Source organism: Centropristis striata, chromosome 16, assembly GCF_030273125.1.
Source record: "Centropristis striata isolate RG_2023a ecotype Rhode Island chromosome 16, C.striata_1.0, whole genome shotgun sequence".
Classification (NCBI taxonomy): Eukaryota; Metazoa; Chordata; class Actinopteri; order Perciformes; family Serranidae; genus Centropristis; species Centropristis striata.
The window spans coordinates 6864661-6890158 of record NC_081532.1 but is presented as its reverse complement, the minus strand read 5'-3'; the positions used below and the strand labels follow the sequence as shown (position 1 = coordinate 6890158).

Genomic DNA, 25498 nt, shown 5'->3' with positions numbered 1-25498 from the left:
AGGCTTCTTGTGCGTTTAGCCCAGTCTGTAAATAGCTAAAAACTGATCCAACTCTTTGTCAGAAATCCTTTCAATGCTTGCAACACAAAAATCAAGTTGCTGCCACTGATACCATCTAGGGGTAGATAACATTTATACACTTACTATACTGCCCTTCAAAGCCTAACTTCAGTAACTGCGCAGTAAAGGGTGAAACTGAGAAAAACTGCTTTAAAGTTTTTTTTCATGTTTTTTGGCCAGCCAAATTGGTTATAGGTAGGTTAGTGATATGACACTTATTTCTACATGTATTGATGATGTAATTTTTATGATAAAAAATCATGATGATTTATTTGACCTTTGACCCCAAAAACGTAGTTACTGCGTTGCTGTAAAAGGTTCAAATAGTAATACAAAAACAGAGTACAGTAAGTACAATGTTGTTGTCTTCTTTCAGCTTTTATATTTTGTTTTCAGTGAATAAACATTTTCAAATGTATTTTGTTATAAGTGTATTTAAAAGTGTTTAACAACTCTATTCAAAGATGTGCGGATTTTAGACCTAATATTATAAAGAAATGTTAGATTTTACTTAATCACTATCTAGATATTAATTTCCCTTTCAAGTAAACTTATAATTTCTATTATTTTTATTTTTATTATTTTTATTTAAATTAGTATATATATCCAAAGCAGACCGTGGTAAGTGTAATTACTGCTTGGTTTTGAGTTTGATTTTGTGGTTTTTATATAATTATTTATCTGAAATAAAACAAAATTGAAATCTAAAACTTTGTCACAAGATAAAACAGACATCAAGGAGTTCATTTTTAGTTATAACTCAATTTTGACCAAAAATGTAGTTACTGCAATTTGGCTTTGTAGGGCAGTATAAGTAAAATGCATCAATCTCGTGCACTTTGAAAAATGTTATGTGAGGTGTTTGATCTCATTTAACTCTCACAGTCTGGAGATACCACATTATAGAATTTCTGTTATCTTACTTTGTCTTTCATTTTATTGCTGTCAACATGCTTGCCACTAGGACATGGAGTAGCCAATGTGGACAAACAGGGCCTCCCCACAGATTTTTTTTCTTCATAAAAGCCCAAATTTGGGTGACTCTCACACAGTCTAATGCCAGGATAACTGTATGAACCAACAAGGCAGGATACTGATTTTACTGATTTCGTGTCTTTTTGTAATAATTTTGTGTCTTTTTTTTTTAGTAATGTTGGGTCTTTTTTGTTCATTTTGTGTCTTTTTGCGTCATTTTGTGTCTTTTTTAAGTAATTTTGTTTATTTTTCTTGTCTTTTTGTTCATTTTGTGTCTTTTTTGGCTCATTTTATGTCTTTTTTTAGTAATTTTGTGTCTTTTTTTGGTCATTTTGATACTGCCTTCAGCGGCCCCCAGGTGATTTGAGTTTGAGACCCCTGCTGTAAATGCTAACATACAGGACTGAAGTGCCCTTGAGCAAGGCACCTAACCCCAATACACAGCTCACTGGGTGCAGTAATGTGCTGCCCACTGCTCCTTGCATGGTGTGTTCACTTGTGTGTAAAAAAGGATGGGTAAAATGCAGAGGTTGAATTTCCCCATTGTGGGATTAATAAAAGTAATTAATCTATCTGAAATCTTAAACCAAACTCAGTTTTCGTCAACCTGTTATGAATACTACTTTTAAATAAGTAATAAATAATTTGGAGTTACAAAATATGCTTTACTTGATGTATCCCTGTTAAGTCAAATTAGACATTTTTTTTGTTGTTGTTCCCATAGTCCTTTGGGCATTCTTTCAGACATGAGCAGATCTGCCTCATCTACTTCGTGCTTTGTGCTCATAAATAGATGCAGGCTGCCCTCTGCTGGCTGTTCAGGTTCACAACAACTTCATACTGACATGAGATTGATTTTGGATTGGCTCCTTCACTTTAATCAGGATCGGGACATCAATCTGTTAATCAGAGATGCTTCAGCTGTGACACTGGTGGACTCAGGTGGGTCACAACAAGTTTGAACAAAACTCCTCTTGGATGCTCCTGTGGCAGATAAAATATAATAAAGTGTCCTGTAGTTCAGCCTTCCAGTGGAGAAAACATGATGCAGGTCCACACAGGCTGCCCTACATGCTGGGAAACTTCCCATGCTACATTATGTCTTCATTTAAAGTTGTTGTTTAATGATGAATAAATGGTATAGTTCTGCTTTTTGTCCAAAATATCATAACTTTAATGTCATCAAGTGTTTCCTGAACCTCAGTGTGACCTCCATCAGCAGCTGCTGACACGTTAAAACTCCTCTGCAGCTCTGATACATTTCAGCTGAGATATGAATCACTTCACAAGTTTGGAAAATCCATAAAATGTTTTTACTGTTTGTGCTTAAAGAAGAACCAAACATGTCACTCTGAGAACTTTGGTCTGGATGAAACAAACTGATCCTGGTTCAGTTTGTTTGGTGCATTCAAGACATGCTTTTCACAATAAGAGACATATTTGTGAAACAGTCCTCTGAGGAATGAAATGAAGAATAAGAAAACACTAAATAAAATTGCATGAGTGTGATGTGAACCCTCAACCTTTAGACTCTGGAACATTTGTTCCACCATTTAAACTATCAGGGCTCTGCACTATTCATTTGTGGAAATGTACGGAAAATTAACTGGTTTCATAATTTCAACCAAGATTACTCTTTTTAATGCATTTGACTTTAATGGGGTTAAAACATTTGTCTTTTCTGTTTGATGGAGAGTTTTCACTAAATATATATTTTTTAACCTTTAGACAAACAACAATCTTCTTAAAATCATCTTTGGTTATTAAGTGATGATGATATTTCGTTGTCTGAAATTTCGACTTCCAATGGAAATGGAAAAGAAGAAGTATATTAAAAAAACAAAATTTTCTTCATGATTGAATTGTGCTGAGAATCATGAAATTAAGATAAATTGAGTATTTTCTACATTAAAGGTTTTAGCTAAATTGCTAGAATAAATCATAAAATGTGTCTATTTATTAATATAAAGTTATTAGTGCTTGTAGAGGTGACTGTCAGCTCTGTGTTCAGTGGTCTGTGTCAGAGTCTCTTCCTCTTCAGCAGCTGCAGTCGGTTCCTGCTGTAACAGCTCAGTGTCTCTGCAGTCTGACTGAGGGAGGTTTTTGTACCACGACAAATCACTGTGTCAACACATCAGTGCCACTTGTGTCATAGGGAATATAACAGTAATAAACTGCTGCATCCTCAGCCTGAACTCCACTGATGATCAAAGTGAAGTCAGAGTATTTTCCAATGCCACTAAACCGAGCTGCTGTTCCGGAATGACGTGTACTTCCACGAAAGATTAGAAGCTTTGGAGGCTGTCCAGATTTCTGTTGATACCAGGACATACATTGATCATCATTACACAATCCAACATTCTTGCTGGTCTTACAGCTGATAGTGACAGTGGATCCTGGAGCAGATGTCTTTACTGCAGGCTGAGTCACAGTCACCTGACCGCTGCATCCTGCAGACACAAACAAATCCTTCATTTATCAGCAGAAATCAATGAGAGAAAAGGCAGCACATCATGTTTGAAATGTTGCTGAGTGAATGAACCTGTAAAACAGCAGCAGGCCAGCGTCCAGATGAGGATGGTGATGAGAGCCATGGTGGTTGTGGTTTCTGCTGTGTTGACTGACAGATCTGAGTCCTGCAGTGTTGAACTCACAGGACTATAAACCTTCTCAGTTCACTGGAGGATCAGCTGACCATGCAAAGCCTCCTCTCTATGGAAATGATTTCTCTGCTCTCAACAGACTGAAGCCAACGTGGGACACTAAATCAGGAGGAATACTGCTTGGATTTACACCATCTATCATCTTAATGGAACACAAGAAAATATTGATATTAGAAGTGCAGTTGAGGATTTAGGAATCAGTTTGTGTCCACTGTGGTTGGTATGATGTCAATATTAATTTTTCTATATTTACCCATAGGGGATGAGAAACTGCTTTTTTACTTTTTAATGTTTTTTTCTCATTTAAATCTAAATGTAAACATTTGTTTAAACATGTTTTGTTTGCAGCCTTACAACTGATAAAAAATGAATTAGAATATATAAATATTTACGGGTTTGTTTTTATGTCTCAACTGTAAAAGTTACAATAATGATGAAAATGTATCTTTAATTTTGTCAGCAATTTCAGGCTACATGAGTTAAATCATTTTGTATATTAAAACATTTTAATTTTTGCAGTTTTATGATAAAAACAGAGTGTTTTCAGAGGATAGATGTTTGTTCACAGTGCAGGAGGTTTTTGTACGGCCGCTTAATGAGTTTGTATCACTGTGGTGGACTTTTGGTGGAGGAACCAAACTCATCGTTGACTGTAAGTACCAGAGATTTTTATTTCATACAACAGACAGATATTATAACTTTTTAATCAAGTATTAAATGAAATGCGATCAAGTTCAGTGTTTTTATTTTTGTGATATTTTTTGTTATTTTATCAAACTGATCTCACAATCTGAGAAGAAGCTTTGCAGAGATTAGTATTCTTTCAGTATTGCATGTTAAGAAAAGCATTTTAATATACAGGAAATATATATAAATCATTTAATGCTATATATTCATTGAAAAATTTGACTTTTCACCTTTTTGAAAATGCGCAAAATTATTTTTTTGTTTATTTAATAGTTCAAATCAGAAAAATCTGTATTTTATTTTTTGTTTTATTTTGAAAATGTCAAATCATTAATGTAATGAAATGTTTGTGGATTCCTTTTAAACACAAACATGATTTTATCAGTAAAAGCAGCTTCTCTTTGTGTTCACGGTTCATTTGACATGTAGTGAAAAGGAAGTGAAAGAGACAGATGACAAAGGTTTTAACTGTATTCACATGAGAGTTTCAGCTCTGTCAGTTTAAACAGAAGAAAATCATCACAGGGAGCAGTTATTCTCTGTCACACATTATGAAAGACATGTGAAGATGTCATCAATAATCATCATCAATCAACCTTTTTAGTTGCATTTCCACTTGAATCCTGTGTCTGATGGTGTGATACTGAGTGATTTATGACTTCTTGTGTTTGATTTGATGAAATGTAAGAAATGAGCAGAATGTGATGTTTCTTTCTCACCAAGCCTTCACTCTCATTCCTCTGTCTTTTCTCCCCCCTCTCTCTCCTCCAGTGGGTGTGGTGCGGCCCACCCTGAGCGTCCTCCCCCCCTCCAGAGAGCAGCTGCAGCAGGGCAGTGCCACACTGGTGTGTCTGGCCAGCGGGGGCTTCCCCTCAGCCTGGAGGCTGGGCTGGAAGGTGGGGGGCAGCAGCCTCTCCTCAGGGGAGTCACACAGCCTGGAGGCCCTGGGGAGGGACGGCCACTACAGCTGGAGCAGCACCCTGATCCTCCCTGCAGACCAGTGGAGGAAGGCGGGCTCAGTGAGCTGTGAGGCCAGTCTGAATGGACAGAGCCCTGTCACTCAAAGCCTGGACCCTGAGCGCTGCTCAGAGTAGAGCTTCAGCAACACTTCCTGTCTGGAAATGATGCTGCTTCTTTCATAGAGATCTTCATCAAGCTACAGATCTCCTCTCTTCACATATTTCTGCACGTTTCACAGCTCTCTGCTCAGTGTTTTAGTGTGCATGTTGCTTTCTCATACTGATCTTCTGCATCTTCTTCTTTATCATCGTTAAAATCAACTTTATTAGTTTCAGTCCAAGAGAAACGATTCATTCATCAGAAATGTGGCATGAACATTAAACTATCACTGAATAAAACTGTGGATTATAATGAGTCAGTGTCTTTGTGTTTCTTTTATAATATATTCATGATGAAAAATAACTTCTTGATCATCTCAGTATCATACCTGATATTATATTAAAGCTGATAGTACAGGAGACAGGATTTTTCTCTTTGGTCTGTTGTCATTTTAGATTGTTTTATGAAACCATTTTTAAAGAAACTTTTAAACATATTTAATATCAGTGGCTGTAGTGTAGCATGAATTTAACTTTCCCAGCCTACTCATAAAGAGACTGAATAAACTGACAAGAATATAAGTTTAAAACTGTATGTGGGAGATCGTGTGTGAGTGTGTTTCAGTTTTATTTATATTCTTTGTGGTTCTGCTTGATGACTCTTGTGTTGTGTTCACTGGACCAGTTATCCTCATCACAGTCTCTTCACCAACCCTCTGCACCTGCAGCAGGCCGTTTCACTTCAGTCACACTGAGGGAGGTTTTTGTACGGCTACAAATCACTGTGTGAACGCATCATCACTATGAACACCTAGACAGTAATAATCTGCAACATCTTCATCCTGAACACCACTGATGGTTAAAGTGTACTGAGAACCAGATCTGCTGCCTCTGAATCGAGACGGAGTTCCTGAGTTTAGAGTTGATATTTTGTATATAAGAAGTTTGGGAGCCTGTCCAGGTTTCTGAAGGTACCAACTCAGAAAAGAACCAATATTTGAACTCCCTGTGGCGCTGATGGTCACAGTCCCTCCGAGACTAACAGACTTGGATTTGTCAGTCTGAGTCAGAAAGTTGTTGGCAGAAGACTCTGAAATGAGAAATGAAATGTGACCTTGAGAAGAAATGTTTGAACTCCAACAACATGTGACAGCAGTTTAAAGTATAAAAGCAGAAAGATGAAAACAGAAACTGCACCACACAAGAAATTCTCCTAAAATGTCTGATCCATTTTCAGTCTCTCACCCTGAGTCAGAAAACCCAACATGACAATCAGAGTCACTGGAAACATCATCCTGATGCAGTTTTCAGTGTGAGTGCATGAAAACAGTTCAGACTCTGTGTGACAGAAGAACTTAAAACTCTGAGGAGCAGTGAAGCATCAAATCATGCAAACATACTTTAGTGGCCAGCTGTCCTTGTGAAACAGAAAGGGAGAGATGAGGTGGAGTAAGTAGAGGCTACATCTCCCTGTGGACTGATGAAGAACATGGAGAAACTTTTGACTTTCTGTTCCTCGTCTCTCTGCTGTTTCTGTCTGAACAAAGTTTCCCAAAAGGCCTTTGTGCTCATAAATAGATGCAGGCTGCCCTCTGCTGGCTGTCCAGGTTCACAACAACTTCATACTGACATGAGATTGATTTTGGATTCTTGGATGCTCCTGTGGCAGATAAAATATAATACAGATTTCCCTCAATTGCTAAAACACTAATTCATGTTGTGTGAATCAATTGCTCAGTTGTCTAAACTCATCTCCCGAATCGAACATCCTTTTGACAAAACCATAAACTATCTTCATTTATTAAAACACTATTTGCAGATCTCAGTCATTCCTTTTGCAATAAGACACAGTTGTCACTGTGATGCACTTGTGATACATAATGGTAACAACAAGTGACAAAACATGAACTCAAATGAAACACATGTCATCCATTGAACACAACAATTCAAAATTGATCACACTTGTTTCTTTTCGTGTCAACACCAGGGTAAATCTTCTTGAAACCATGGAGCTAGCTTGTGATGACATTAGCGAGGAGATGTGTCAGGGCTGTATAAGACACACGAGGGGTTGTTACCCCGTTTCCTGGTAAGGGCAAATATTGCATGCGATGTGGATGAGGTGCTGTGGCCTGACCCAGCCCAGAGACTAGACGACACTCAGTGAAGCTCAGTGATCAGCTGTGTAAAATGGTTTGAGTTTTAGAGAAAGGCTCTACACTTTCATTTGTATTTTTCAGTTTCAGGATTGGTTGTGCAATCTTTTTTAATTTAATTTAATTTTTTTAACCTTTGAGATGCAAAATGCATGTGCTATACTTTAATGTGACCAATAAACTCCATGAGCTATATGACTTGAACACTGTGTTTTCAATTTTTTTGGTGTAGTGTGTAATGACTGCTCAGCAGTTTTTCTATTTTGACTAATTAGTTCAAGATGTGACAACATTGTTTGGTTTTGAGAACAGGTAAAACTATTTTGAAGCGATGTTATGGTTTTGCTAAAAAATCAGATGTTTTGTGAATGTTGTGTGAGAAAAGAGTTTTGTGTTTACAATTCTGAGAAAAGGACAGGAGGATTCCAAAAATGTGTTTTAACAATTGAAAAAAACTGTTAGAGAAATGGCTTTGTCATGTTTTAATATTTGGTTTATTTGAACTTTTAAAAGTATTGACAAACTTTTATATATATTATAATAAACATTTTAATCTCTTTTGTCAACATAACAGCTTCCAGCTTTCTTATTTTTTAGTACCTCTTCCAATAAAGCATTTTTCTTATGAACTTGAAATTACGTCTCATATTTACTACTTACCTGTGTGCTGTAAACATTATTTTCCTAGGGTATCATGCCGTAGGTGGCGTTATTGGTTCTACTATGTATTGAGGCCCCTTGTGGCCTGGTCACACATGGACTCTATGCCTGTTCAATCTGGTGCGTATGGTAGACTCATGAACAGATGTTAACCAGTTCCAATCATTCATTCAGGTCTTTAGCTGTTACTCTAAGGTTCTTTTTTACCTCACTGAACTTTCTGCGTTGTGGCTTTGGAGTCAACTTGGCTGGGCGTCCACTTCTAGGGAGAGCAGCCACAAAACAAAATCATCTGTTTGTGGACAGTTTGTCTAACTGTGGACTGGTGCAGACCTCAAGTCTTTGAGATGACTTTTTAACCCCTTCCAGTTTGATGCAACGTAACTTCAGCAGTAGCTTCTTGTCAAAAGCAAAATCAAAAAGTTTGAGTGTTTTTTAAAGGTCAAAGTGGCTCTACAGCTCACTCAAATCTTATTTCATTGATTGGACTCCAGGTTTGCTAACTCCTGACTCTGTTGGAGTCATTAGCCGAAGGGTTCACTTACTCTTTACAACAACACTTTGAATGTTTCATGTATGTGTTCAATAAAGACATGAAATATTATAATTGTGTGCTATTAGGTTAAGCGCATTGTATTTGTCTACTTGGGACCGAGATGGATATCAGGTCACATTTTATGACAAATTAATGCAGAAAACTAAGTGAATTCAAAGAGTTGGCATACTTGCTCTTTCCACTGTATAGAATAAATTTACATTATCAGTTCGTCATTGTTCGTCAGATGTGTATTCTTTGTTTTTAATCATTTCATGTTATCTGCAGTTTTATTGTGCAGACTGTTCAACTGACAGCTGATAGAGAAGCTGATCATGTGACCTTCATCTGTATATTATATATTATATAGTAAACCTGCTTTATTAATGCTTTTTAATGAATCTTTTACATGCTTTCATTGGAAGTTGGCAAATTTTTAGGGACAAATGTAACAAAAGTAAGACAAAAGTAAAAACATCTTAAAATGTAGAGTAAGTTAAAATGTTACATTGATAAATAATGTGATGTTTGTTTAAAGTTTTCAGAAATTAACTAGTTTGATCATTTTAACTGAGTTTCCTTTTTTTGAATGAATTTCATTATTATAAAATTAATATTGTTGAATTATTGAGTTTTGAGTTTTAAGGAAAAAAACTTGTTTTTATGAAGTTTAGACATACAGCTATCTTTTGGAAATCATCTTTGTTGTAAAGTGATATTACCTTGAATACCTTTTTCACTTGGAATGAAAGTGGAAAATACTGAAGTGAAAAAGTAAATTTGCTTCATGATGGAAATGTTCTGAGAGTCATAGAAAGATTTAAGTTTTTCTACATCAAATGTTTTAACTAAATTGGTAAAATAAATCATAAAATGTGTCTATTTATTTATATAAAGTTATGAGTGCTTGTAGAGGTGACTGTCAGCTCTGTGTTCAGTGGTCTGTGTCAGAGTCTCTTCCTCTTCAGCAGCTGCAGTCGGTTCCTGCTGTAACAGCTCAGTGTCTCTGCAGTCTGACTGAGGGAGGTTTTTGTACGACGACAAATCACTGTGTGAACACTGGGCCACTGTGTACACTCTTACAGTAATAAACTGCTGCATCTTCAGTCTGAACTCCACTGATGGTCAAAGTGAAGTCAGAGCTGCTTCCACTGCCACTAAACCGAGCTGCTGTTCCTGATGCACGTGTGCTCACATGATTTATTAGGAGCTTTGGAGGCTGTCCAGATTTATGTTGATACCAGAAAATACATAAACCAGCACCACAGGGATAGACAGGTTGGCTAATCTTACAGCTGATAGTGACAGTGGATCCTGGAGCAGATGTCTTTACTGCAGGCTGAGTCACAGTCACCTGACCGCTGCATCCTGCAGACACAAACAAATCCTTCATTTATCAGCAGAAATCAATGAGAGAAAAGGCAGCACATCATGTTTGAAATGTTGCTGAGTGAATGAACCTGTAAAACAGCAGCAGGCCAGCGTCCAGATGAGGATGGTGATGAGAGTCATGGTGGTTGTGGTTTCTGCTGTGTTGACTGACGGATCTGAGTCCTGCAGTGTTGAACTCACAGGACTATAAACCTTCTCAGTTCACTGGAGGATCAGCTGACCATGCAAAGCCTCCTCTCTATGGAAATGATTTCTCTGCTCTCTGCTCTCTTTATCTTAAAGCTCTGGAATTTGTTGAGGCCTGTTCCTAATAACATAAATATATTTCAGGCTATACTATAGACTTTGCCTCCATAAACTCTCTGTTTAGTATTTTATTTTGCCTTCATGTCCCATGTCTTGTGTTTCCTGTTTTATTTGGATCACTCCCCCCTGTCTCTGCTCAGGTTCCTTGACACCCCAAACCCTGAAATCACAGCTGTTTTTGTGAGACAAGAAAAGCAACAGTTCATCATATCTTGAGTATCATTTGGGCCTTTAAAGCTCATCTGAAAACTTTTCTAATATCATCTGACACAGTTTGATTCACTTTGACTTCCCTGCTAGTTTTCAAGACCACAGGTAGGAACACAACATGCAGCTGAATCACAACAGGTGACAAATGTAACATGCTGTCTGTTAAGGTCGACTCTCTGAGTCTTGATTTTAGTTTGACATAATACACAACTCTGATTCCAAAGAAGCTAGGATGCTGTGTAAAATGTAAATTAACACAGAATGTATCAAATTCAGAATTCAGTTTACTTTTACCAGCATGAAAGGTTATCAGCTTTAATATCTTAAAGCGGCAGGTTTAAGAACAGGAGAAGGGTTAGGATCAAAAAACTAAATCTGAGCCAAAGTTTATAACAATTTATACATGTATGAGACTTGATTTCAAAGGTAACATCTAGTTTCCTTAATTGAATATATTTCACAAAGGATAAAGAATTTATCACATTCTGTCTGATTTATGTTTTACTAAGCATCCCAATTTTTTTGGAATCAAGACTTGTAATATAGCACACCTCAGAAATACATCCACAATGCATAATGCACTACCTGTTTGCTCATAATGTGCAACACAGTAGCTTATGTCACATAGTGTTCTTTAGATTCAGTGTTTAAAGAGAAGAGAAATGTCTTCTGCATTTATTTTGGGGCCCTGCATTTTTTTTTTACTTAGTGAAGAAGACTGTGTGATAAGTGAACATCTGGAGCTGTAAAGAGGAACAGAATCTGACTCTCAGGGACATGAATATCTGAGTTTCACTCCACATTTGACTGGGCTGAACTTCATCAGGTTTCTGTAAGGTTGTGTTTCAGGGGACTGTGAAGGTGAGCAGTGGTGCATGTCAGAGTCTCCTGCAGCCATCCTGCAAGAAGATAAAACATTACTACTGTATTTATCATATAAAGGACAGTTCCAACCTAAAAACCAAACTAACTAAAAGCTGGCACTTGATGTTCAGTCAAATCAATCAGAATCTCACCCTGAATGTGGACTGCCACTATCAGCAGGAAAACCAGAAGCATCTTCATTATGGATGTATATGTGTGTTTGAGAGAAAATAATTCAATCATGTATTAGTTGACAGAAGACTTGGGGCCTTAAAAGCCCCTGATGTGCAGGGAAGCACGACAGATATTCAAAGTAGAACTTCTGTGGGTGACACACACATGCCAGTGAGAGCTGTCTGTGTGTTTCTGCTTCATAAAGATGAATACTGCCCTCTGGTGTCAAACAGGAGGAAGTACATTCATTTGAATCATTCACATCATGGAAGAATGATGAGACAGTGGGCCCCTGGACACAGACATGTAATAGGGCCCCCATCCCTCCATGAGAGGAGCAAGATCCTCAGAGTCTTTGTAGTTTTCTCTCTTTGTGGTTGGAGAACTCTGCAGGGCTTTTTGTCTCTTTAAAGTAGTTTTGAGTCTCTTTTTGGTCTTTTGTGTCTCTTTGTGGTCACTTTATTTCTCTTTGATGTGGTTTTGTGAACGTTTGAAGTTGTTCTGTGTCACCTTGTGGTCATTATTAGAACTGTGCATTAATATCTTTATTGACCAAGATGACCCAACACCAAATATGACTTCATAGTTTTCAGTCTCTTTGTGGTTGTTTTGTGTCACCTCTCACAAGACATGAGAGATACACCACACATACAGGTCCGTGGGAAATTGACATTTTTACCCAGTTCTAGGCCAACTTATGTGATTCACTTTTTTAATCTTGTTGTTTCTTGTACTTGTTTAACACGGTTTAAGGTTTTAAGTCATCCGACGTCTGGATTTTTAAATATACGACTTGACCGCCAATACTTGCACAAGCCGGCGTGTTTTTAGCACTCACTTAGCATTTTAGCATTTGCGCTACACGGATCTCAGATACCGGTTGTCCTGGCATACTGCAGACGTTTCTGAAGCCAGTTGTTGGACCCGTGTCAGTAAGTTTTGCCTCTGACTTTCATTCTGTGGATCACCACTGTCACTGCCACTATACCAGAACAACGCTGTTGGCTCCGGGTCGGAGCAAAAAGGTTTTACCAATTATTGGTCCCATTTTAAGCATGCTACCATCCAGCTGATTTTAAAGAAACCCAACCTGGATATCACTGCCCATCAATTTTAGACCCATATCCAAACTCCCAATTTCATCAAACATTTTAGAAAAGTTGTGGCTAATCAATTAACTGCCATTTTCGAAAGGCACAATATTTATGTTACATTTCAATCAGGTTTTCGGAAGCAACACTCCACTGAAACGGCTCTCCTGAGAATTTCAAATTACATTTTAATGTTGTGTGATGCAGGTAACTGCTCAGTGCTGGTTCTACTTGACCTCAGTTCTGTGTTTGACACAGTAGGTCATCACATCCTCCTTCAGAGATTGCAGAACTGTGTGGGCATATCAGGCATAGCGTTGGACTGGTTTACATCCTATCTCACTGACAGAAGCTTCAACGTCTCTATTGGGGACTTTGTGTCAGATTCTTCACCTTTGTCTTATGGCGTCCCGCTGGGCTCAGTACTGGCCCCCCTACTATTCTCCTTATACCTACTGCCCCTGGGTCAGATCATTAAAAGACATAATATTGCATACCATCTATACGCGGATGACATCCAGCTCTTCTTCTCTTTCAAACCTAATGATGCTTTTAAGTTGTTGAGGCTTCTCGACTGTGTAAAGGCTATTAGAAATTGGTTGGCAGAAAACTTCCTACAGCTGAATGACAATAAAACTGAGGTTTTGGTTGTTGCTCCAGACACAGTCACCCCCACAATTGTTCAATCCCTTGGGCCTCTGTCTCCTGCTGTCTGCTCTAACCTCCTTAACTTAGTGGTGTTTTTTGATCAGTCTACATTGTTTTACAAACATATAAAACAGTTGACCAGATCTTGCTTTTTCCATCTTAGAAACATCAGTAAACTGAGATCTGTAGTTTCAAAATCTGAACTTGAGATGCTCATACATGCATTTATCTCATCTCGTATTGATTTCTGTAATTCACTTTTCTCCTCACTAAGTATGTCCGCTCTTGACCGCCTTCAGTCAATCCAGAAAGCTGCCGCAAGATTACTCAGTGGTTCAAACAAACGCTTCCACATCACCACTGTCCTGAAATCTCTTCACTGGCTCCCTGTTGGATACAGGATTCAGTTAAAAATTCTTACTCTAATTCTTCATCCATATCTGTCCGCTATCTGTCTCTTAGGTCAAACACATTACATCTTCTGTCTGTACAACGTACCCGTTTTAAAAACATGTGTAGATTTTAATTGTGTTTTAACTGTGTTTTAATTGTGTTATGTTCCCCTATCTTATTTTTTTTCTTTTTTATCTTCTGTAAAGCACTTTGTTATTTTATCTGTGAAAAGTGCTATATTAATAAACTTTACTTACTTACTTACTGCCCTACATGCTGGGAAACTTCCCATGCTTCATTATGTTCTTCATTTAAAGTTGTTGTTAAACACTAAAAAAAAGCTTCTTCAGCTTTTAATGTGAGCCAATCCTGTTTTTGTATTCTGGGTTTTTCATGGATTATCTGCACAGTTTAAGGTTTCTTTAAGGGGTAACAACCAGTTAACGGGATCTTAATTTTTCAACCAAATTAAGAGCTTCACTCGAAAATTGTGTTTATGAATTAATATTGTATTATTCAGCTTTTTGTCCAAAACACATTAAGGTAAGGTTAAGTGTTTCTTGAACCTCAGTGTGACCTCCATCAGCAGCTGCTGACAGGTTAAAACTCCTCTGCAGCTCTGATACATTTCAGATGAGGTAAAAATTTGCTTCACAAGTTGATCCTGGTTCCGTTTGAGTGATGTATTCATGACAGGCTTTTCACAATAAGAGACATCTTTATGAAACAGTCCTCGGAGGGTTAAACCAACCATCAGACCATTGAGCACTTGTGCTGTCAATCAAGAGGATCAGGATTTTGAGTAAAACACTGAATCTGTCAGACAGATTGATGAAGTTTCTTTCTTTCTTTCTTTCTTTCTTTCTTTCTTTCTTTCTTTCTTTCTTTCTTTCTTTCTTTCTTTCTTGATGAAACAAACTGATCCTGGTTCAGTTTGATTGGTGCATTCAAGACAGGCTTTTCACAATAAGAGACATCTTATCATCATAATAATCCATCTTATCGCCCAGCCAAGTCAACTTGGCTGGGCGTCCACTTCTAGGGAGAGCAGCCACAAAACACAATCGTCTTCATTTGTGGACAGTTTGTCTAACTGTGGACTGGTGCATACCTCAAGTCTTTGAGATGACTTTCTAACCCCTTCCAGTTTGATGCAACGTAACTTCAGCAGTAGCTTCTTGTCAAAAGCAAAAATTAAAAAGTTTGAGTGTTTTTTAAAGGTCAAAGTGGCTCTACAGCTCACTCAAATCTTATTTCATTGATTGGACTCCAGGTTTGCTAACTCCTGACTCTGTTGGAGTCATTAGCCGAAGGGTTCACTTACATTTTCCAGCAGCACTTTGAAAGTTTCATGTATGTTTTCAATAAAGACATGAAATAGTATAATTGTTTGTGTGGTATCGGAGTCCAAGAAAGCACCAGAAAACCACTTCTTCATGACGTCACGACGTAAAAACGAAGCAGCATGGAGCCCTGCTGCCAGCTTCTTTTTCAGCAAAAGTGAAAACCACCATGACCAAGTGCTTCATGATTTTCCTGATGCTTTTGCGGAGGTTTTTCAAATTTTGCAGTGTGCATTCAGCATCTTTAATGCAATATTTTGTGTTTAATGTTTTTTGTGATTTTAAGTGTATTTTTCTGTGTTTTTTTGTAAAACAAAATGTGTTTTTTTGTGGGGGTTTTGTGTTTTCTTATGCATGTTTTTGTGTGGGTTATATGTGGGATTTTTTGTAAAACTTTTGTATTTTTGTGTTTTTGGTTTAAAAAAAAAGTTTTTTGCATCTTTTTTTATGTGTGTTTTTGTGTGTTTATTTTGTGTTCAAAATGTTGATCTAGTAAGTCAAAATGAAAAAAGTAGTGATCAGGTCGTATAGGTGAGGCTGTGCTGAAGAAAATGATACCAACATGGCATGGTAAACATGTTTTATGTGATATTTACAGGCAGAATGAAAAAGAGTCAAAACCCAACAAAATAGCCCAAGACTCCATAGAGTTAAGCACATTGTATTTGTCTACTTGGGACTGAGATGGAGATCAGGTCACATTTTATGACAAATTAATGCAGAAAACTAAGTAAATTCAAAGGGTTGGCATACTTGCTCTTTCCACTGTATAGAAGACATTTACATTATCAGTTAGTCGTGTTTGTCAGATGTGTATTCTGTGTTTTTAATTATTTCCTGTCATCTGCAGTGTTTTATTGTGCAGACTGTTCAACTGACTCTGCAGCTGATAGAGAAGCTGATCATGTGACCTTCATCTGTATATTATATATTATATAGTAAACCTGCTTTATTAATGCGTTCTAATGAATCTTTTACATGCTTTCATTTAAAGTTTGCAAATTTTAGGGGACAACAAATGTTAAAAAAAAGTAAAAACACCTAAAAATGTGGAGTAAGTTAAAATGTTACATTGATAAAAAAAAATGTGATGTTTAAAATAATATTGTTGTATTTTTGAGTTTTGAGTTTTAAGTAAAAAAGTTGTTCTTATAAACTTTAGACATAAAGCTATCTTTTGGAAATCATCTTTGGTGCAAAGTGATGATATTTCCTTGAATGAAAAGTGAAAAATACTGAAGTGAAGTACATTTGCTTCATGATGGAAATGTGCTGAGAATCATAGAAAGATTTAAGTTTTTCTACATGAAATGTTGTAGCTAAATTGCTTTAATAAATCATACAATGTTTCTATTATTAATATAAAGTTATTAGTGCTTGTAGAGGTGACTGTCAGCTCTGTGTTCAGTGGTCTGTGTCAGAGTCTCTTCCTCTTCAGCAGCTGCAGTCGGTTCCTGCTGTAACAGCTCAGTGTCTCTGCAGTCTGACTGAGGGAGGTTTTTGTACGACGACAAATCACTGTGTGAACACACCATTACCGCTTCTGTCGTGGGACATATGACAGTAATAAACTGCTGCATCTTCAGTCTGAAAGCCACTGATGGTCAAAGTGAAGTCAGAGCTGCTTCCACTGCCACTAAACCGAGCTGCTGTTCCTGATTCACGTGTGCTTCCATATTTTATTAGAAGCTTTGGAGTCTGTCCAGATTTCTGTTGATACCAGAACATATAATCTCCAAGAGAACTATGTCTGTAAACAGCCTGGCTGGTCTTACAGCTGATAGTGACAGTGGATCCTGGAGCAGATGTCTTTACTGCAGGCTGAGTCACAGTCACCTGACCGCTGCATCCTGCAGACACAAACAAATCCTTCATTTATCAGCAGAAATCAATGAGAGAAAAGGCAGCACATCATGTTTGAAATGTTGCTGAGTGAATGAACCTGTAAAACAGCAGCAGGCCAGCGTCCAGATGAGGATGGTGATGAGAGTCATGGTGGTTGTGGTTTCTGCTGTGTTGACTGACAGATCTGAGTCCTGCAGTGTTGAACTCACAGGACTATAAACCTTCTCAGTTCACTGGAGGATCAGCTGACCATGCAAAGCCTCCTCTCTATGGAAATGATTTCTCTGCTCTCAACAGACTGAAGCCAACGTGGGACACTAAATCAGGAGGAATACTGCTTGGATTTACACCATCTATCATCTTAATGGAACACAAGAAAATATTGATATTAGAAGTGCAGTTGAGGATTTAGGAATTAGTTTGTGTCCACTGTGGTTAGTATGATGTCAATATTTATTTTTCTATATTTACCTATAGGGGATGAGAAACTGCTTTTTTAATTTTTAATAGTTGTTCTCATTTAAATTTAAATTTAAACATTTGTTTGAACATGTTTTTGTTTGCAGTCTTACAACTGATATAGAAGATATAAATATTTTACAGGTTTGTATTTCTGTCTCAACTGTAAAAGTTACAATAATGATGAAAATGTATCTTTTATTTTGTCATTAATTTAAAGCCAAATGAGTTAAAACGTTTTGTACATTAAATCAGTTTAATTCTTGCAGTTTAATCATAAAAAGTGTGAGTGTAAAAGAGTGTTTTCAGAGGAGAGATGTGTGTTCACAGTGCAGGAGGTTTTTGTACGGCCGCTTAATGAGTTTGTATCACTGTGGTACACTTTTGGTGGAGGAACCAAACTCATCGTTGACTGTAAGTACCAGAGATTTCTAATTTCTCCAACATTTAAGATTATGCTAAATGTTACAACATAATGTGATAAAACCTGAAATTATTTTGTATAATTTATTTGTTGTGGATATTTTTTGTTATCTATTAGGCTGAACTGATGTCGCAGTTTGGTATAAATATTGTGCAGGAATAATGTTTTTCTTTTCATATTCTACATAATTTCATTGTTAATTATATCTCAAACAGTTTTAATTTTCTCATATTTAATTTTCATGATATATTGTTCAATCAAAATATGTTTTACAATTTATAGGAGAACATTTTTAATGCTAAAATATAACATGAAATTATTCTTTTTTTACTTTTACATTCAAACAGTTGTTAAATAAATCTAAAATGCCTTTAAAACAAACGAGTGAGTTTATATGTAGATCCAGTATCGCTGCAGTTTGCCTTCACAGTTCGTTAGTTTAAAGTATTGAAAAGGAAGTGAAACTCACAGATGACAAAGTCTTTCACTGGATACAGATGTTACATTTTTTTCAAGAAAAAAAGTTATTTACTGCCACAGATATTAAAAGTGAACTCATGTTTTAATTCTTTAATTCTTCTCTGCTCTCCCCTCCAGCTGGCCCCATGCTCAGGCCCTCAGTCTCTCTGCTTCCCCCCTCCTCTGAGCGGCTCTCTGGGGCCTCGGCCACGCTGGTCTGCCTGCTGAGCGGCTACTCTCCTCAGGGAGCCGTGGTGAGCTGGGAGGTGGACGCTACAGAGGTGACAGAGGGGGTCCTGAGCAGCTCCGAGGAGGAGAAGAGCGGACGCTACAGCAGCAGCAGCACCCTGAGCCTGAGCCAGGAGCGCTGGATGGAAGGAGAGCTGTTCTCCTGCAGGGTCCTCCATCATGGCCACAGCCAGACCCGCTCCCTCCGCAGGAGCCAGTGTGAGGGCTAGAGGGGCTGGCTGAAGCCCAGGACAGCAGCTCTGTGTGTGGGGAGCAGGAGGAACACACCTGCTGCTCTCATCAATAGGAGTTTGAATGTTTGTAGAGGAAACTAAAGCTTTGTGTGGCAGAGAACAACAGCTGTAAAGTGTTGGACAACAACAACTTAGAGAGTAATGTGAGGAGCTCAGCAGCTAGATGTGACTGTGCTTCATGACTGTCATGTTGATGACTCGTGTTTTTGCTAATAAAGCTTTCACTGAATAATAACATGATGAAGTGTTTGGTCTTTTATGAAGAGTGGTGAGAAATTAAATGTTGTGGTGGAAGATTAAAACCTCATAATTAATCATTGAGATGGACAAGCCTCACCTTTTAAAATTGTTAATTGAAGATATATTATATAATAGTATAATATGATCTTATGAAAAGAAGAAAAAACATTAACAGTGTCGTGAAAGACATTGTTCACGTGTCAGAAATCATGACTCAAATATGTGATCAAGCAACATTTGTCTGTTTAGCTGAGAGGAAATATAGACAGAACATGATATGTTATGTATGTGATTTTATAAGATGATACATTTTTTTTTATATTAAGTTATTAAAGTTTTTGCATGTTTAGGTGACTGTCATTATTATGTAGCTATAAACACCAAAATTACCCCTAAATTGTGCCGTTTTAGAGCAACTAACAGACACTCTCAGACTGAAGCTACAGTCCATTTTTATTTTTATTTAAATGTGGAAAGGTGTTGCTCGTAGTTATGACACTACAGAGAATTATCAACATTTTGTTGCAGGAATCATCATTTTTTTAAAATATAATTTGGTGCCATTTTATCAAATGAATGTTGAGAAATTTAAATGAATGTGTAAAAACATTTTTACCTCAACAGAAGGGTCAGGGGATCACATAAATGACTGGAATATGTCTTCTGTCCACCATGAATACCTGAGCATGTTTGTCAGACATTTTGATAAAAATGTGGCGCTAAAGGTAAGGTGGTAGGTAAGCAAAATCAGTCAAAAATCATCAAAAATTACGAAGAGATACATTCAATTTAAAACTTAACTTAAAAAAATACATAGATACAGCACTTAAGTGAATACTTTATTTAATTAAACCAATCTAAATTCTGTACTGAGACTTCTATCTGTGGAAAATCAACACGTGGGAATAAAAATAACATGCAAAAATGTTTCATGTTTCACTACCTTAAATTCTGAGGACAGAAGGTTAGAGGTCTAAAGTATGAAATAGTTTTCTTCTAATGTATAAGATTCATCATGATGCCACTAAAGCATTTTGTATATTTATATCATATGCTTCTTGTTAACTTGATGAAAATAGTCGAGAATATATTAGTGCAATATATTAGTGTGAATATGTAGTTAGTGCTTGTAGAGGTGACTGTCAGCTCTGTGTTCAGTGGTCTGTGTCAGAGTCTCTTCCTCTTCAGCAGCTGCAGTCGGTTCCTGCTGTAACAGCTCAGTGTCTCTGCAGTCTGACTGAGGGAGGTTTTTGTACGACGACAAATCACTGTGTGAACACTTCATTGCCACTTGTGTCGTGGGACATATAACAGTAATAAACTGCTGCATCTTCAGTCTGAACTCCACTGATGGTCAAAGTGAAGTCAGAGCTGCTTCCACTGCCACTAAACCGAGCTGCTGTTCCTGATTCACGTCTGCTCACTAATTTTATCAGAAGCTTTGGAGGCTGTCCAGATTTCTGCTGGTACCAGAACATATCTTCAGATCCATCACCATTTCTGTAAACAGCCCGGCTGGTCTTACAGCTGATAGTGACAGTGGACCCTGGAGCAGATGTCTTTACTGCAGGCTGAGTCACAGTCACCTGACCGCTGCATCCTGCAGACACAAACAAATCCTTCATTTATCAGCAGAAATCAATGAGAGAAAAGGCAGCACATCATGTTTGAAATGTTGCTGAGTGAATGAACCTGTAAAACAGCAGCAGGCCAGCGTCCAGATGAGGATGGTGATGAGAGTCATGGTGGTTGTGGTTTCTGCTGTGTTGACTGACAGATCTGAGTCCTGCAGTGTTGAACTCACAGGACTATAAACCTTCTCAGTTCACTGGAGGATCAGCTGACCATGCAAAGCCTCCTCTCTATGGAAATGATTTCTCTGCTCTCAACAGACTGAAGCCAACGTGGGACACTAAATCAGGAGGAATACTGCTTGGATTTACACCATCTATCATCTTAATGGAACACAAGAAAATATTGTTATTAGAAGTGCAGTTGAGGATTTAGGAAACAGTTTGTGTCCACTGTGGTTGGTATGATGTCAATATTTATTCTTCTATATTTACCTAAAGGGGATGAGAAACTGCTTTTTTAACTTTTTAATGCTTTTTCTCATTTAAATTTAAATGTAAACATTTGTTTGAACATATATTTATTTGCATTCTTACAACTGATATATAATAAATTACAGTATATAAATATTTTACGGGGTTCTTTTTATGTCTCAACTGTAAAAGTTACAATAATGATGAAAAATGATCTTTTATTTTCTAAATAACTTTCAGGCCACATGAATTAAATCATTTTGTACATTAAATATTTAAAATTATTCAGTTTTATCATAAAAACAGAGTGTTTTCAGAGGATAGATGTTTGTCCACAGTGCAGGAGGTTTTTGTACGGCCGCTTAATGAGTTTGTATCACTGTGGAGGACTTTTGGTGGAGGAACCAAACTCATCGTTGACTGTAAGTACCAGAGATTTTTATTTAATACAACAAACAGATAGTATAACGTTTTAATCAAGTACTTAATGAAATGTGATCAAGTTCAGTGTTTTTATTTTTGTGATATTTTTTGTTATTTTATCAAACTGATCTTACAGTCTGAGAAGAAGCTTTGCAGAGATTAGTATTCATTCAGTATTGCATGTAAAGAAAAGCATTTTAATATAAAGGAAATATATATAAATATTTTAAAGCTATACTTTTATTACTTACTTTGAATTTGTACATTCTTGAATGTGTTTAAAAAGGAAAACATGTTTATTTAATACTTCAAATCATAAAAATATGTATTATGATTTTGTTTTTTATTTTGAAAACATCAAATAATTAATTGAATTAAATTTATAACGGGGATTCATGTTGAAAACAAACATGATTTTATCAGTAAAAGCAGCTTCTCTTTGTGTTCACGGTTCATTTGACATGTAGTGAAAAGGAAGTGAAAGAGACAGATGACAAAGGTTTTAACTGTATTCACATGAGAGTTTCAGCTCTGTCAGTTTAAACAGAAGAAAATCATCACAGGGAGCAGTTATTCTCTGTCACACATTATGAAAGACATGTGAAGATGTCATCAATAATCATTATCGATCAACCTTTTTAGTTGCATTTCCACTTGAATCCTGTGTCTGATGGTGTGATACTGAGTGATTTATGACTTCTTGTGTTTGATTTGATGAAATGTAAGAAATGAGCAGAATGTGATGTTTCTTTCTCACCAAGCCTTCACTCTCATTCCTCTGTCTTTTCTCCCCCCTCTCTCTCCTCCAGTGGGTGTGGTGCGGCCCACCCTGAGCGTCCTCCCCCCCTCCAGAGAGCAGCTGCAGCAGGGCAGTGCCACACTGGTGTGTCTGGCCAGCGGGGGCTTCCCCTCAGCCTGGAGGCTGGGCTGGAAGGTGGGGGGCAGCAGCCTCTCCTCAGGGGAGTCACACAGCCTGGAGGCCCTGGGGAGGGACGGCCACTACAGCTGGAGCAGCACCCTGATCCTCCCTGCAGACCAGTGGAGGAAGGCGGGCTCAGTGAGCTGTGAGGCCAGTCTGAATGGACAGAGCCCTGTCACTCAAAGCCTGGACCCTGAGCGCTGCTCAGAGTAGAGCTTCAGCAACACTTCCTGTCTGGAAATGATGCTGCTTCTTTCATAGAGATCTTCATCAAGCTACAGATCTCCTCTCTTCACATATTTCTGCATGTTTCACAGCTCTCTGCTCAGTGTTTTAGTGTGCATGTTGCTTTCTCATACTGATCTTCTGCATGTTCTTCTTCATCATCGTTAAAATCAACTTTATTAGTTTTAGTCCAAGAGAAACGATTCATTCATCAGAAATGTGGCATGAACATTAAACTCTCACTGAATAAAACTGTGGATTATAATGAGTCAGTGTCTTTGTGTTTTGTAAAAGGTGTAAGGTTCACCCTGCTGGCAAATGGATCAGCACTGAACACAATATTTTGTATCCTGATGATCTGGATCCAGGCGTTACATTTATTAAGATGACAGAACAACAGACATAAGGGAGCAGCAGACATGAAGCCATCTAACCTCAGTGTGTTATCTTAATGCTCTGGTCTTCTATGTTCCTAATAACATAAATATATATCAGGATATAGTACAGATTTTGCCTACATGTTGGAGTTTTGGGGCTTCTGTGAATAAAGCATCACAGATTGATCCGTCTTTTAACATTTTCTCTTTAAATTTTTTCACTGTGAGCATGGTAACATTTAGCTCAAAGCCTCACACAACCACTAGTGGCTTTTAATCTTTCTGATAATTACTGGAAATTATAATTTAATATTATATTTTTCTATACTACAATACATCTACTGTATATGATATAACGACCAAACCCTGAAACCTGAAAACTACCATGCATTCTACATGCTTTAAACAAATACACACCTGTTGTTGTGAAACAGAAAAGAAGCAACAGTTCATATCTTGAGTATCATTTGGGCCTTAAAATCTCATCTGAAAACTTGAAAACACAACTGAAAAGTCGGGATGTTTAACCTCTTAAAGCTGCAGGTTTAGGAACAGGAGAAGGGTTAGGATCAGACAAAAACACAATCTGAGCCAAAGCTTATAACAGAAGAACTGTAAGGCCAAAAATACATATATAATACTTCATTTTAATGGTAACATCTTCTTGTTTCTCCAGTTGTGCTTGTTTAGCATGTGGCTAAAACACAACTGACACGTCAGTTAAAAAAACAAACAGTGTTTTGGTCTAACCCTACCCCTACACTTACCTGCTGGCTGGTTGATTTTTAAAAATGTAAATGTGTTTTCTCTGTACACATTTGATTAAAAATATGTCACAAAAGATAAGCAATATATATTCCATTCTGTTTCATTTATGTTTTACTAAGCATCCCACCTTTTTTTTAATCAGGACTTGTAATATAGCACACCTCAGAAATACATCTACAATGCACAATGCACTACCTGTTTGCTCATAATGTGCAACACAGTAGCTTATGTCACATAGTGTTCTTTAGATTCAGTGTTTAAAGAGAAGAGAAATGTCTTCTGCATTCATTTCAGGGCGCTGCATTACTTTATTTTTAGTCAGTGAAGAAGACTGTGTGATAAGTGAACATCTGGAGCTGTAAAGAGGAACAGAATCTGACTCTCAGGGACATGAATATCTGAGTTTCACTCCACATTTGACTGGGCTGAACTTCATCAGGTTTCTGTAAGGTTGTGTTTCAGGGGACTGTGAAGGTGAGCAGTGGTGCATGTCAGAGTCTCCTGCAGCCATCCTGCAAGAAGATAAAACATTACTACTGTATTTATTATATAAAGGACAGTTCCAACATAAAAACCAAACTAACTAAAAGCTGGCACTTGATGTTCAGTCAAATCAATCAGAATCTCACCCTGAATGTGGACTGCCACTATCAGCAGGAAAACCAGCAGCATCTTCATTATGGATGTATATGTGTGTTTGAGAGAAAATAATTCAATCATGTATTAGTTGACAGAAGACTTGGGGCCTTAAAAGCCCCTGATGTGCAGGGAAGCACGACAGATATTCAAAGTAGAACTTCTGTGGGTGACACACACATGCCAGTGAGAGCTGTCTGTGTGTTTCTGCTTCATAAAGATGAATACTGCCCTCTGGTGTCAAACAGGAGGAAGAACATTAATTTGAATCATTCACATTTTTTAAGGTTCTTTTATTAGTTTTCATCACATTGTTTATATTTTCTTTCCCGTTGTATTTAATTTTTATCCTCTCCTGTTGTTTTTTAGTCTTTTATTTTTTATCCTGTTGTCCTTTAGTCTTTTAGTTTTTATCCTGTCCTGCTGTCCTGTTGTCTTTTAGTTTTCATCCTGTCCTGTTGTCTTGTTATCTTTTAGTCTTTTAGTTTTTATCCTGTCCTGTTGTCTTTTAGTTTTTATCCTGTTGTCTTTTAGTCTTTTAGTTTTTATCCTGTCCTGTTGTCTTTTAGTTTTTATCCTGTTGTCTTTTAGTCTTTTAGTTTTTATCCTGTCCTGTTGTCTTGTTATCTTTTCGTCTTTTAGTTTTCATCCTGTCATATTGTCTTGTTATCTTTTAGTATTTTACTTTCTATCCTGTCCTGTTGTCTTTTAGTTTTTATCCTGTTTTCTTTTAGTCTTTTAGTTTTTATCCTGTCCTGTTGTCTTGTTATCTTTTCGTCTTTTAGTTTTCATCCTGTCATATTGTCTTGTTATCTTTTAGTATTTTACTTTCTATCCTGTCCTGTTGTCTTTTAGTTTTTATCCTGTTTTCTTTTAGTCTTTTAGTTTTTATCCTGTCCTGTTGTCTTGTTATCTTTTCGTCTTTTAGTTTTCATCCTGTCATATTGTCTTGTTATCTTTTAGTATTTTACTTTCTATCCT

General features: G+C 37.2%; 4 gene segments (V, D, J or C); 3 read left to right on the top strand and 1 right to left on the bottom strand.

The window, feature by feature from the left end:
- Positions 1-4211: 4211 nt before the first annotated feature.
- LOC131988402 (Ig lambda-3 chain C region-like) lies at positions 4212-5750 on the top strand (the record flags this gene model as incomplete). The annotated part of the segment is given in 2 exon segments: positions 4212-4350; positions 5157-5750. Coding segments are annotated over 2 exon segments (462 nt in total), but the record flags the coding sequence as incomplete, so codon positions are not given.
- Positions 5751-17459: 11709 nt separating this feature from the next.
- On the top strand, positions 17460-19119 carry LOC131988075 (Ig lambda-2 chain C region-like). The segment is given in 2 exon segments: positions 17460-17933; positions 18541-19119. A coding segment is annotated over 1 exon segment (312 nt).
- Positions 19120-20244: 1125 nt separating this feature from the next.
- LOC131988398 (Ig kappa chain V region BS-5-like) lies at positions 20245-20868 on the bottom strand. The segment is given in 3 exon segments: positions 20245-20361; positions 20549-20724; positions 20817-20868. Coding segments are annotated over 3 exon segments (345 nt in total).
- Positions 20869-21440: 572 nt separating this feature from the next.
- LOC131988397 (Ig lambda-3 chain C region-like) lies at positions 21441-23001 on the top strand (the record flags this gene model as incomplete). The annotated part of the segment is given in 2 exon segments: positions 21441-21591; positions 22402-23001. Coding segments are annotated over 2 exon segments (474 nt in total), but the record flags the coding sequence as incomplete, so codon positions are not given.
- Between the last annotated feature and the right edge of the window lie 2497 nt (positions 23002-25498).